The sequence below is a fragment of the Cydia strobilella genome, chromosome 8, assembly GCF_947568885.1.
Source record: "Cydia strobilella chromosome 8, ilCydStro3.1, whole genome shotgun sequence".
In the NCBI taxonomy this organism is placed as follows: domain Eukaryota; kingdom Metazoa; phylum Arthropoda; class Insecta; order Lepidoptera; family Tortricidae; genus Cydia; species Cydia strobilella.
In genome coordinates, this window is record NC_086048.1 from 6,821,935 (window position 1) to 6,836,539 (window position 14,605).

Here is a 14,605-nt window from a genome sequence, read left to right on the forward strand (position 1 = left end):
TCTAGGACCTAAGTATCAGCAGCAAGTCCAATCGAGATATTGAATCAGGCATTACTTTGGCTTTGAGAAAGTAACATGATAATGATTTATTAATAGCTGAAATGTCATCAGTGTTATCACCTTGTGCCTCGGGACCATTTCCTTAAAACGCCAACTGTATTCTATAGCGAATATTTGGCAGTTTTTAACCTCATTCGTTTCAAGTTAGTTTTCAGTGTGTAGGTATAATATTTTTTATTAGCTGGTACATTTTTTTAAACCCCGCCACATAAGCACCCAACTACCTGGGACTATCTGGGACTATCCCAAGCAACTGTTGGGAGTCTAAAAGCTCCCAACTACCAGAATTAACTCGAATATTTATCTCCATTGAGATATGGCTATTATTTAAATGTCGTAGTTTTAAGACGAAATATGTTTAATAATGGAAGAAAAATCTCAGACAAAACAAAAAAACCTACATAGTTATAGTACTGAACTATAGTTGGATAGTTTTTCGCTACGTGACATAACCTAAGCTTAGAACAACCTATCCAACCAGCCATAAACGCTAAGTATCGGAGTGCCACGTGGCGGGATGCGCTATTTGTGTCAGGAGCCGCATCCGTGACCCACTTCCCGAACACCCCTTCCCTGACTCCCGACAACGCCGTATATTTTGGTCTAGGTTATGTCGAGCGGCTGTTATAAATTTTACCAAAAGAGTAATGAGGCTGCGAGACAAGCTGGAACGTTGGTCGGGGAGAGTGGGGGAATTAGGAACACGTAACTTCAAACGCTCTAAAAAGATATAAAAATGTAACAAACCGAATTAATTTTGATGCTAACCTTTAGTTTGGTTATCTGTCTATCTAATTTTAAGTTATCCTACTAAATTTCCACTAAAACTAAAACCTTGCCGTTCCATTTTAATTTTACCCGAAACCGTATGGGGTAATTGGAAACAGGTCGCGGGGGAAATGGAAACACTGAAGATTTTCAGTTTATTATCACTTTTCAAGGATCGTTTTTTACGACACGGGATAAATAACAATTTACAAAGTAAAAAAAAAATGGATTTTCAATCAGTATGTAGTAGGGATCATTGAGAATGCGAGGGGTAATTGGGAACGCTCTCGTTTCCTTAGTTCCTAATTAAGAAGATACCATAATATACAAGATAATAACAAAATTTGGAGTCTTCAACTCCAAAACCTACATCTATCATGATATATGATAAAGATTATAACAAAAGTTAAAATTATTTTGTTCGCTTAATCGTGACTACATGTGCGTAGCTTCCGAATCTTCACTTAGGCACATGAAGGCCTCTTTATGTTTGTGTTAAACATACTAAAGATTTTTTTGTGCAATTAGAAGTACTATACAGGTTGGAAACAATTAATGGGCCCTGGAGGAAAAGTGCCTTAAAACCTTAAGTTAGCTCATTTTACTTAAAGTTTTTTTTTGTTTTGCTTGTCTAAAAATATTCTTGAGTACTTAAATATGCGATTTTATGGATATTTTGTACGACAGACGAGTCTAAGACCTAATGTTTCTTGGAGAAATTTTATCATTAACATTAACTGTATCGAATAGTAGAATAAAATAGCGAATGTTTATTTTTTGGAATTTTTAGTCGACTCGATTCCCGGGATATGCAAGCGAATTAAAAACAGAACAGAAAATCCGCCTAGCGGGTCACTGGCAGTAGATGTGTTAACAGTAAATAAAATATCTAACTACAAAAAAATATTTATTAGCGTATTAACTGTGACCAGCGCAGATAAATACAAAGAACACATAACAAATTAGACCATATATTGAGATAATTACAATGCTTACAAAATTCTAAGTTGTGTTATGTGTCTGACACATATAAATATATTTCTCTCAATCAACACTTACATTACTTACACTACACATACACACTGTACACAGTCTTTTAAGTCGTATAACCTATTAATCGCCAGTCTGTACATCTCAGGCGGTCAAGGGCTAAATCGTATAATACATAATTTTATTTTAACTATATGAACAATTTAAAAATGTAGATTTTAATCAAATCTTCATTATTTTTTAATCAATAATTCAATAACGAAAGCCAAAGTACATTCGGTGCCCTAACATAACTATCCACTTTTCTATACGGATAGTATGGCAATGTGGATACGTTAGGGCACTTACTGTAAAATCAGCAACAGAATTAGTAAAGCAAAGACATCGAAAGTATCTACATCAGACTCTATTGTCAAATAAGAATTATGTAAATAGCTCGTTACTTTGCTCAAATACTTCTGCGCCTAACTAAGTATACTCCAATATACTCAACACAGTCAATATGAATGTAAATAATGTCAAAAGAAATAATATTCTCGATTTAATAAATCTCGTTCAGTTTTTCGTAGATCCATGTAATTTGGCTAGTAAAACTTCTATGTCCATATTTTTTAAATCTTTTGTTAAAATCATATGAGTGTCAGGTTTCACTCTCTTGTTATCAGTCACAGATTCATCTGAAGCAGAACTGCAACGTAATCTTTTTCTTTTCCTATTTTCCGTTTTTTCTCTTAGTTCAGGTATTTCTTCCGGGTCATCTTCTATCGTTACAGAAATTGTGTTTTGTATCCGTGATGGACTATCAGCTTTTAGTGGAGTATCTATACTAGTGAGGGTTGAATCGAAAATTGAATAGCACTGAGCTCTGATATGGTCTTTCATCGGTGTGTACAACCTATCAATGTTAGAAATAGAACTTACAGCCATCTCTGTCTCTTTAATAGTCTCACCGAGATCTTGAAAATCTTCATCCATTAGAATATTGTACGACGAAGCTCTCAATCTGACAACATCACCATCATCAATGCATATTTCCAAAGAAAATTTATCTTTTAATTTCGGGTCTTCTTCAGGTGGTATTGCGGGACGTGCTATCCCATCGTGTTGAACTATTAAATAATTTGCACTACCTTCTTTACAATCATAGACACTAAAATCTTCTTCTAAATACTCTTCCTCAGAAATAACATTTTTCGGTAAAGTACTCTCGCTCTCTGCGGGCCTCTCTAATATTCTTTTACTTCTTTCTTCATCAACAGTTAATGGCAAATTAGTTCTATTCTCTGGTACTGGTGTACTTAACAAATCCCGTTCTATTTTTTTGGCTGTCTCTATATCAAAACCACGTTTTATTAAATCGTTTTGTAAACTACCTTCATTTTCTTTGTAGCTTGAGACCATCGTATTTTCTATGTACTCTTTTATTTGCGACATTTCATTATCTTTATGACTTGAGTTCATTGTTTTGTCTATGTACTCCTTTATCTTAGATATTTCATCTTCATTCTTGCGATTCGATTCAGTTTCACCCTGGGCTCTGCTTTCTTGAGAGCCGTCGTCGGACCATCGAAGAGGAAGTTGTTCAGTATCAGAATCTTGGACACAAGATACACTAGAATTTTGAATTTCACTTTTTGGTTTTTCCGTGCTTACTGCTTCTGGTGAGTCATGGTCTGAAGATTTGAATTCAGTGCGATGCAGTTTCCGGGGCGTTGCCGATTTTCGGCGGCGTTTGGTGGGCGCAGCAGCGGCATGAGGTGAAGTACCAGGCACTTTACAAGACGTTCTCATTCTGGGTTTTCCTTTTAACGTAACTTGTGATGATTCCGAGGATTTTCTATTACTTTTCCTTGAAGAATCTTTTGTGGGCGTATGCCGTGGTTTTATTTTCATAAAAGATTTCTGCGTAACTTTTTTGAGTGGTGAGCGTTTTTTAGATAAGCTGAGTTTGCTCCTATTTTCTGATTTAGTTGCATGCTTTCTCTCACTTCTTGGTGCATGTACATCTTCTTTTACGGCATTTTCAAACGAACTATTAGCACTAGCTGAGTCACTGCACGATAAGACATCGTCCTTTTTGTTTGAATTCATACTTTTGGTAGTCATTGGACTATTATAATATGAAACATTTTTGGTACACTGCCTTACTGGTCGAGACCTATTACTTCGTTTTGGCTTATTGTCTTTAAGATCAGATTCGGCTGTGCTTTCAGTGACTGTTTCCTTAGAATTATCTTTTGAATGGGTAGATGTTACAGGACATATCGTATCATCCACGATGCGTAAATAATCTTGGTCGTCCGGTTTATAATATGAGCCACCACTTGAGTAGTCTGTCGGGCGAGAAGAATAAGAGGAAGGAGTGGCTTGCTTAGGTTTCGGAGTAAAAGGCGTATTTGACGTCAAAAATCTAGGCGTCGGTATATCCGTTATTTTTATATCTGACATAGGATCGTCTGGTATATCCGGTCCCAAAAACCTGGGAGTCTCCATTTGAATTTCATATAATGCCTGTTTGTAGGGTGTTTCCAATATATCTGAAATGTTGAGTTTACCTCCAATCTCATTTCTCAAAGACAATCTTTCTACTTCAGGAGTGACAATGTGTTCCTCGTCATTTGATTTATCTTTTACTTTTTCCGGTTCAAATGCAGGTTTTTCTTGAGCATATTGCATTATACCTATAGGAGACACTGTTGGACTTGGGACATTCTCTTCAGGCCTCGCTACTGACTCCGGTTTGTCTTTTTTCTTTGAAAGTTTATTATTGACGGAATCACTGTTCTTTACGCTTGATTTTTTTCGCGTTTTTTCTGCGGTATTTATTATCGTCTTATTTTTAATATTTTCTTTCTCAACTGTAGTTTTCTTGATAGTTTTCTTTTTAGGTTTAGATTTCGGGGATGTTAATGGTATGCGTTGTTTCAAGGGCTGTTGACTACCTGCCACAAGAGCCCGGAGATCAGCATCCCAATCTCTTTTCTTGCTTTCCACTATTTTTTTCTTGACACTTCCATTTGACTCTGATTCATTAATTTTATCTGCATCAACAGTAGTGTCTGATTGGCCAATATTATCTAAAATTATTGAGTTACGAGGAAAAGATACATTAGGACTTTTACTTATCATAATTTCAACAGGCTTATCAGACTCGGCTTCCTCATTAGGATTTTCACTAATCGCTTCATTTAGAATTCTTCTTGGAGTCGTGAAATCTAAAACTCTAACATGTGATATGGTTCGACGCGGCGTAGATGAGGATTTCCTCATAGGCGGTAGTCCTTGTGGCGTACTCGTTGAACTAGAGCCTGGAACTGTATTATCTTTAGGTACTGAGGCGTTTCTTAATGATTCTACAGTTTTCACTAAGCCGGATTGACTAGTAGTATCTTGCGCGGTTGTTTTTTCCGGTTTGTGAGCATTCGATACATTACACGTGGCTGAGGTACTATTTGAAACATCGACCGTTAACGGCGTAAGCGTAGGCGGAGCGGAAGTAGTCGATGTCGTAATATTGGAACTCTGAGCTGATATGGTTTGTGGTTGGCAAACAGTCGGTGCCGTGTTTGACGGACCTGAAATCATGAAAAATCTAGTTACGCCTAACTCATATTGGTTACGAAATTGATGTTTTAGATTTATTAAAACAAAAAACGGATTGCACAGATAATTTTAATTGTAGCTAAAAGCCATTGAAGCATTTGAACGCTTTCGTGAACCTTATGGTAATGCTCGAAGATTTATATGGGGCTGTAGCCGCGCGCGTTAGTCGTCTTTGGCGGTCAAAGGGTTGGTTAATAACTGATTCAAGAATGTTTTTAAAATGTAGCAAGTTTACAACTTTACAACTATTGACCTTGGGATTTTTCCATGGAGAATTAAAACAAGGAAATTACCTGATGCTGGGACTAAAATAAGTGTTGGCATAGCCATAATTTCATCTTTGGTATATATCATCCTTTGTTCCACTGATTTAGGTTTAAATATGGGTGTGCCATTTAAACAAATTGTTTGAAATTGTAGCAAAGGTGTTGAAGTTGCGTTTTTCGACATTTTTATCAGTCCCTCATCATTGCCAACTTTGACATTTGATAGAATGGTCACTTTTTGCTCCCCTAGCTTTGGGTTTGGTGATGTATCATCATCAACATCTATTACTTCACTGGTTATTTCTGTAACGTCATGTTTCACATTTCCGACTCTAAAGGCACAACTTCTTTTCTGAAATTTCTTTACAATTCTTTTATTTGATATTGTTTGCTCTGTGTCAGGATGTGATAATCTGTAAAAAAAAACACATAGTAAGAATAAATGATTGATAGCAATTTTAATGGTTACCTAGTTAATAAATAGTTCAACTTACGGCACAGTTAAATTTTCTGTAGTACTAGAATCTGGAACGTTAATATGTGTAGAAGATGCACCTGTAACATTTAATATAATAATAATATTTTACAGTACCACCACCGCCACCAGTACCAGTACCAGTAGCACCATATGTACACATTACGTAAACATTTCGAAAATTTAAATTGCCATATGTACTGTAAAATGTTGTACGATACATGTGCGAATAGGCAATTCGCAACTCATGTCGATTTAAAACATTCCCTTCGGTCGTGTTTTAATTTATCGCCACTCGGGGAATTTCCTATTTTTCGCACTTGTATCGTAATGTACTTGTATCGTTATTTTACTTTGTAAAATTAGATAGTTTCATTAGGCAGGCGTCCGGTTTTTTATTCCATAGCCCTATCACTCAATAGCCTAGCACATTTTAGATTACATAAACTTTCCAATGTCCAGAACACCATTATAATTGTTCGGCGTACGGGAAAAATTCATTACTTATTACATGTATTGTAGACTAATAAACTTTCAGGCTCCCAGTCAAATACTATTTTGTGTAGGTAGACAAAATGTGTAGGGTAATTTAGTTCAGTTGCCGAAATCACCCCACGTAATATAATATTATTTGACTCTGTACATGTACAACATTTATCTACTTTTCAATGATAATATAAAAAAATATACCTGGACCCCTGACTCCTGTACTAAAATCTTGAAAACTTTCAGGTTGGCAGTTAGGTATCCTATTATTATTAGTTGTGTCAGTACTCATCATACTATTGTTATCTCTTAGACCTCCCATGACATTGGTTTTATTGTACACTTGATTCAGTACGGTGTTGAATTCTGCTATATTCTGTGAACACTCCATTGCTGTTGCGTTACCAGTGACCTGAAAAATATATTTGATAATTTAAATAATTTTACAATACACATACATTTTCTTATTCCAAACACTATTGTGTTGTTTGTTACCAATTTTAGACTTGTATCGTTGTGTGGCCCCATAGCGTACAAACTCGTCAGTAGTTTGTTAGAATAAAAATAACTAAAAAGCCACTCACCGAAACTGTACGATGCACGACGTCTGGGTAAAAATGCATTTATTTCCTATGTAGCTAATTACATATTATAATCAAACTGGGGCTGGGGCCAGCAGGTTTTATTAACCTACTTTTTACTTAATTTGTTTTTAATATAATCAGAGCTCTTTTCATACAAAAAACGTTTTATTCTGCTGTTCCTTAGATGCGCGGCGGCTGGCCTGTTTTGAAGCACTATTCATATTCAAGAGTAATCCGACGTACATAATATTGTCTTCGGTTACCGCGATAGTTACTCATGAAATAAAACTATGAAAACGGATTATATCGCGTATATTGAATTTATAATACATCCCGACGTTTCGAACTCTTTACAGCGTTCGTGGTCAACGGGTGACTGAGGAAAAATTACAAAATGCAAAAATACCCACATACTAAAATAATGAACAATCATAGACTACAAACTTTAAGGCTGGTTGTACATGCAAAATCGGTTCATAAGGCTAGTTATACACTATAATTATTTTTCAAGTAAAGATATATATATATACGCGATAAAAAACTATGCCGGCTCCAACCCTACACAACGGACCCGAGAAGATTTAATTCCCTCCTAAATTGTAGGAGGGTATCCCAATATGGGACCGGCAACAAACTCGGCGGGACACATCTTTTCAAAACATCAGAATGTCCAGCATCATCCAACACTACGGTCTCACAGTCTATGTCTCGCTTGCTCCTTTATCAGGTGGACTACAGGATCCCAAGCTGGTGGTAGAGAAAAGCCATCTTCCCTATTAAAGTTTGGATATTTCTTAATCTCGATGGCCTCGCGCAGCATTCTGGGTATGTAACGCTTCTCCTTGGCAAGAACCAGAGGCTTATCAAACTTGATTGAGTGATTGGCTTTATCCATGACATGCTCACAGACACTGGTAGGTCGCACTGTGTATAGGAAACCTACTCATACTGATAGGTACTTAAATGGCAAATCGCATCACCATCCCAGTCAACTTGTTACAGTAGGCAAATCTTTGTTTCAGAGAGCCCAGAGGATATGTGATGACCAGCATCTGGCCGCGGAGCTCCAGCATGCCAGGCGCGCGCTCCAGGCAAACGAGCTCAGGATACCGCGGGTCAACCAGAGGTCCCACATTAAGATCCCCACAGTTGAGCGCAGGCCTGCCATTCTGCCTTTTGTCAGGGGGGTCACGGACAGGATCAGCCACATCTTGAAGCGTGCTTCTATAAAAACATATTTCAAGCCAATGAAGAAGATGTCACAATTCCTGAGGCCTGTAAAATGCAATACCCCTCTACAGACTGCAGGAGTGTACAGGCTGGACTGTGAGTGTGGCCTATCATATGTCGGGCAGACGAAACGGAGCATTTCCACTCGGGTGAAGGAACACATAGCTGATGTCAAGCACCGTCGACCTAGGTCTGCTGTCTGTGAGCATGTCATGGATAAAGCCAATCACTCAATCAAGTTTGATAAGCCTCTGGTTCTTGCCAAGGAGAAGCGTTACATACCCAGAATGCTGCGCGAGGCCATCGAGATTAAGAAATATCCAAACTTTAATAGGGAAGATGGCTTTTCTCTACCACCAGCTTGGGATCCTGTAGTCCACCTGATAAAGGAGCAAGCGAGACATAGACTGTGAGACCGTAGTGTTGGATGATGCTGGACATTCTGATGTTTTGAAAAGATGTGTCCCGCCGAGTTTGTTGCCGGTCCCATATTGGGATACCCTCCTACAATTTAGGAGGGAATTAAATCTTCTCGGGTCCGTGGTGTAGGGTTGGAGCCGGCATAGTTTTTTATCGCGTATATATATATATCTTTACTTGAAAAATAATTATAGTGTATAACTAGCCTTATGAACCGATTTTGCATGTACAACCAGCCTTAAAGTTTGTAGTCTATGATTGTTCATTATTTTAGTATGTGGGTATTTTTGCATTTTGTAATTTTTCCTCAGTCACCCGTTGACCACGAACGCTGTAAAGAGTTCGAAACGTCGGGATGTATTATAAATTCAATATACGCGATATAATCCGTTTTCATAGTTTTATTTCATGAGTAATCCGACGTATAAGTGGAAGTTATTTTTTGTTTTTGATATAGTTTCCCTTTGCTTTATAACATAAGTAAAAAATTGGGGATACAAAATTTCTATAACGTACTTAATTCATAATAATACATGACTGCGTCAAATATAAATTAGGTGCTATAGGTACTTACATTTGGTGGTTGTGTAATTGTAATGCTAGGGTTTGGCTGAAGATTAAGATTAGGCATAATACTGTTTTGGTCGACATTTGGGGCGCCTGCACCAGGATAACCACCCGGTAGAAGCTCTTGTTGACTAATAGTATTTGATTGGTTTGTATGACTTGCAGTAACTTCAACATGCCTATTATCAAGATTCTGGTTACCTGTAAAATAGAATGTTACATTTATTGGTTACAATAATACATGTGCAAAGCTTATTATTAAAAATTGCTAGAGTTAGACTGTAGAAGTGTTACTTTAAACGTCAAATTTCCATTAAATTTAGATGTGTAAATATAACACTTGCACAGTACGTGCTTTCAAAATCGCTGCCAACTTAGCTAAGTCTAACTCTAGTATAGTGCATAAACACTTTCATATAAGTATTTATAAAAGAAATAATCATAGTAAAAAACCCTACAGTATTCATTATACCTCATATAAATAATCATGGAGGTATTCATGTTACCTCTGTCCATAATATCACAAACAAAAGGCCATAGTTGTCAAGTATATTTGTGGACATCAATTATTATAATTAATTAATTAATAGTGAAATGATAAATTATTGTGTTGTATATTAATTTAGTGCATGGTGCATGCTAATTGCTATTAGCAACTGAACTGAATTTCGTATGCCCTTGGGTACGACATAGTGGAACAATTTTTCTTTATACTATCATGTTGTATACACCTATGATCGACAAATAAATAATTTGTATTTGTCTTACCAGACAAGTCAGATAATGTATTTGTGGCAATAGTTCTTCCAGCTTCGACAGACTCTGAATTATTGATGGATGTACTTGACACTTTTCTTCTTCTGTTATTACATACACAACTCTCCAATTTGAGGGACAAACATGCTTCACATCCCGTTCTGGAGGTTGGTTCTTGTGAGTCAGCACTGAAATTAAAATGAGTGTTATGCTTAATAACTAAAAGGCGAAGAACCCACGTAGCACGGCGGTGGCGCGGCGCGAAACCTTGTATCCACCTAGACTGCGCACACAACGCCGCGCCTCTGCGTGGGTTCTTCGCCTTAAGAAAATTCTCAATACATATGATGTATTTACATCTATGGATTGAAACGGACAAAAGACAGACATCCTAGCTGTAACTTGTAATTGAATGAAGCTAACCCCACATTACAATATGCCGGCACAGTCAAGTGGCAATTGCCATAGATGCTAAAATGTGCCATTCTTAAATTATAAATTAAATAAGCAAAGAATTGCTAACAAATAAGGCATTCGCAAACAGACATATACCTATTACCATCAGATAATAAAAAAAAAAAACATTTAATAAAAACTAAACAAAATGTGTTTATGGAGAAGGAAAGCCATGAACAGGGAGTTATGGCAAATTCTAGGGGAGGCCTTTGCCAAAGGGCAGACTGACAATGAAAACGTCCCGGATGTCAGAAACACAAATTAGAATAAGTGAAATATATATATAAAGATGTTTTTTTATTGTTAAAAATAAGTCAGTAATAAAGGCTTTATTTATTTATTTATTTATTTAAACAAAATGTGTAGCCTATTTCAACTCACCTGGGCCACAAAAATTGATCTAATTTATCAAAATGACCTCAGCCATATTATTGCTGCAGCGAAAAGCGAAACATACGAAAATGATATTCTCAACTGTCCCATTGAGAAGTTCCTATCTCTGGTAGGTATAACATATACAATCACAATCCCTAAAAATTCTTAAGAGTAAAAATATTGTACCTGACTTGATCTCTGCACAAATCTTCTTGAACTCTCTTGACATCCACATACTGCACTAGAAGTTTAACAACCTCTAGTAAATTTGGACATTGAAATAGTCTCCTTCTCAGGGCTATTGGTTTACAGCTCTCAACTGTAACAAGATACCAGTACATTACTCGATGATCATACCCAGGGGTTTTGGATGTGGGAATGATTTTGTGTATTCATAACTTTATTTAATGAAAAGTAGTTACCAAACTATGAATTAAACCAAATTATGGAGTAAGCTCCAAATAAGCTCAGAAATGTTAAAATAGTTTCTGTTTTTTTGGCTAGTCTAAAACATTCCCGCACCCAAAACCCTGGGGTATGTTGATTATATAACGGTAAGGGCCCTTTAGGCACGGAATGTCACAAACGGGATACATGGGAATATTTAAAACACGCTATCCAAGAGTAAGATCCTTGTAATATAGACTTTATGGACCTTAATGATAAGGTAGAAAATAAAATGTATACATTCCTAATACATTCCAAATGTATTAAAACCATCTGTCAAACATAAACAAGAGAAAACCAAGATTTGTGTTTCAAGGAATGTATGCACTTAAAACTTAAGTATAATAACTGAACAGTTTAAGGCAAGAGCCAACAGAAATTTCAGAAGATGTAAACAATTTTGTACTGTTCAGTGTTTGGTGTTCAACACCTAGGGAATGCAATACCGGGATACCAGGATCCCGAAATACCGGGATCCCGCATGCAATTTGCGGGATTAATCCCGCGCGTAAATTAAGCGGGATCCCGCGGGATTTGCGGGATTAAGGAGCGACGTGGTTCTTACGTTTTACTAAGTACAACGTACAACTAACACGTCTCCTACTGGCGAAAGTTCTTCACGGAGCCTCGATGCATCTGTGGAGGAAGGGGGAAGGGGGAAGGGACACGGAAGAAAATTTCGCCCGAATTTGTCTATTTTTTGCTATCTTGTGAATTGAGTAATATTTGTTTTGATTAAATATTCAAAAATAAACATTTATTTATATGAATAAATATTTTTGCTTGTATGTACTGTTAACTATGTTGGACTGCAGTTGGAGACGGTGTATAAAGAGTTTCCAAGAACTGGCAGTACAGCAACAGCACCTACTAGAAAATTTACGTTGTGTGTGAAAGTATTTTTTGAAGGCGGAAGATTCGCAGAGTGCTAAATGCATGTTGGGTCAAACAATAATAAAACTGTGGGGTGTATTGAAGAATAATGATTAGACATTACTGATATAAACCAGTAATGTCTAGTCATTATTCTTTAAAAAGTTAAATGAAGAATTATTTATCTCACTTGCTCGTAAAAGGTGTTACCTATACACGTAGGGGATGCGGTCCGTAAATCGAAAATTTCGACCTGGGGTTGTAGTGTATTTTTACGTCACATTTGCTAGGTGATGCGGTCCGTAAATCCTAAATTTGGACCTAGGGCTGTATGTTATGTACATACCGAAATTAAGCAGAAGATTTATGTTTTCCTTCTTTTTTTCTCACAAGTGTGGTGAGACTTTTGAGGAACATATGGCGTGCCACGGTACAGGAATTACGAAATCGTGTTATTAAGCCTCCAGTTCACACTTGTTCGTACAATTTTGTGTACCGCCCATAATACACAATGTACTATTTCTAAATTTTGTTTACTTTTTGTTTTAAACCTTCAAATGAATTGTTACCTATTTGAATTTTGGCACTTAATGCCATTATTTTAGCTAGAGTTGACAACAGATCAAAATTTTACAAAACAAATGCAGTCTTTATTAAAATAAAGATTCTAAATACAATGGAATGAAATGCTCAAAATTTACTGGCCTCTAGGCTGTTACAGTTAAATTTACTTGACCATACAGGTATATCTCAAACAAATACTGTTTATCTATCCTTTTTTAGGGTTCCGTACCCAAAGGGTAGAAACGGGACCCTATTACTAAGACTCCAATGTCCACCTGTCCATCTGTCTGTCACCAGGCAGTATCTCATGAACCGTGATAGCTAGACAGTTGAAATTTTCACAGATGATGTATTTCTGTTGCCGCTATAACAACAAATAGTAAAGAGTACAGAACCCTCGGTGGGCAAGTCCGACTCGCATTTGTCTGGTTTTTTTAATGAATCCAGAAACAAAGAAAATCTGATCACCCAGTGCATAATTATAAAGAAAAAAGCATGACATGTTTTGAGACAGAAATAACAGAAAATTATTAATGTACTGTACCCTACCTTTGTACCTTTAAGGCTGAAATAACTTCATATTGTTTCTTTTAAGGCATAATTCGTGAACCAAACGAGATCATCGCAAGTCGCAAGCTCAAGCTCAAGCTCAAGTATAGAAAAAGATTTACCATATATTTTGACCGCCCTATATTCTCCGAGAAGATGTCTCAGGGGCTGCATTGCGATCCTGTCAAACTCATTCTTTTCAGCATCTAAGAATGGACTCTGATGCAGGAATTCATCATACGCTGTCATTAATTGTTCCTCTATGAGATACCCTGAAATAATCAGTAACAAAAGGGTGAAAATTGGTTCTGAAAGTCCGTTACAATCCCCTTTCTATTAAATTCCCGCCAAAGAAAAAACCTTACCCAGTACGAGCTTGGCCAAATCCTGAGAGGGAAACGGTGGAATCGCCATGATAACATATATATTAAATGTGGCACTATTTTTAAATCATAATAAACACGTTTATTGTTATATTTCCTATTTAAAACCCACAAAATACGAATTAAAAATGTCAAATCACCCAAATCACACTAAAGCACATACAACAAACAACAGTCGAAATACGAGCACAGACTATAACACAGAAGTCACAGAACAGCAGAGCAGAGTTCAGCAGACTGAACAAGCATACAAAATAGCATAGCACGTTAGAAAAAAAAGTTTATTCTATGTGCTTGCACAAAGCAAGTATAGTTGGTCAAGCAAGTCTTTTCAGTAGAAAAAGGCGCGAAATTCAAACTTTCTATGGGACGATATACCTTCACGCCTATATTTTTTTAAATTGCCGCCTTTTTCTACTGAGAACATTTGTTTGACCAATAGCTCGCGCATGTTATGAGCCAATAAATAGATCTTACAATAAATGGCATGCGATTTTAAATGATTGCCGGCTAAATATATAGGTGCAACGCAACGAATTCAATCGATCAATTAAATGGCGCAATGTAATGTGACGCACCCATAAGTAAGAGCGAGAAAGAGATATCGCTTTCTCACTCTTACTTATGGATGCGTTGCACAATGACCTTGGTGCGGTGCGACGGTGTGTCCTCTACATGTACTAGTTCATGTTGGTTTGCAAATTTACTTTTTTTATTTGGGCAACCCTAAAACGGCAAGCGACAGCTGACGTG

The 14,605-nt window shown here is 36.8% G+C and overlaps 1 protein-coding gene across 1 annotated transcript; it reads right to left on the reverse strand.

Annotated features, from left to right (window-relative positions):
• Positions 1–1,722: 1,722 nt before the first annotated feature.
• Positions 1,723–14,026, reverse strand: LOC134743539 (microtubule-associated protein futsch-like). The gene is made up of 9 exons (XM_063677032.1): positions 13,835–14,026; positions 13,592–13,741; positions 11,223–11,355; positions 10,218–10,393; positions 9,457–9,650; positions 6,853–7,060; positions 6,182–6,242; positions 5,715–6,100; positions 1,723–5,393 (listed from the first exon to the last, which is right to left on the reverse strand). Exons 1-9 carry the CDS (start codon positions 13,881–13,883, stop codon positions 2,374–2,376), a joined length of 4,377 nt encoding a protein of 1,458 aa, XP_063533102.1. The 5' UTR covers positions 13,884–14,026; the 3' UTR covers positions 1,723–2,373.
• Positions 14,027–14,605: the final 579 nt, after the last annotated feature.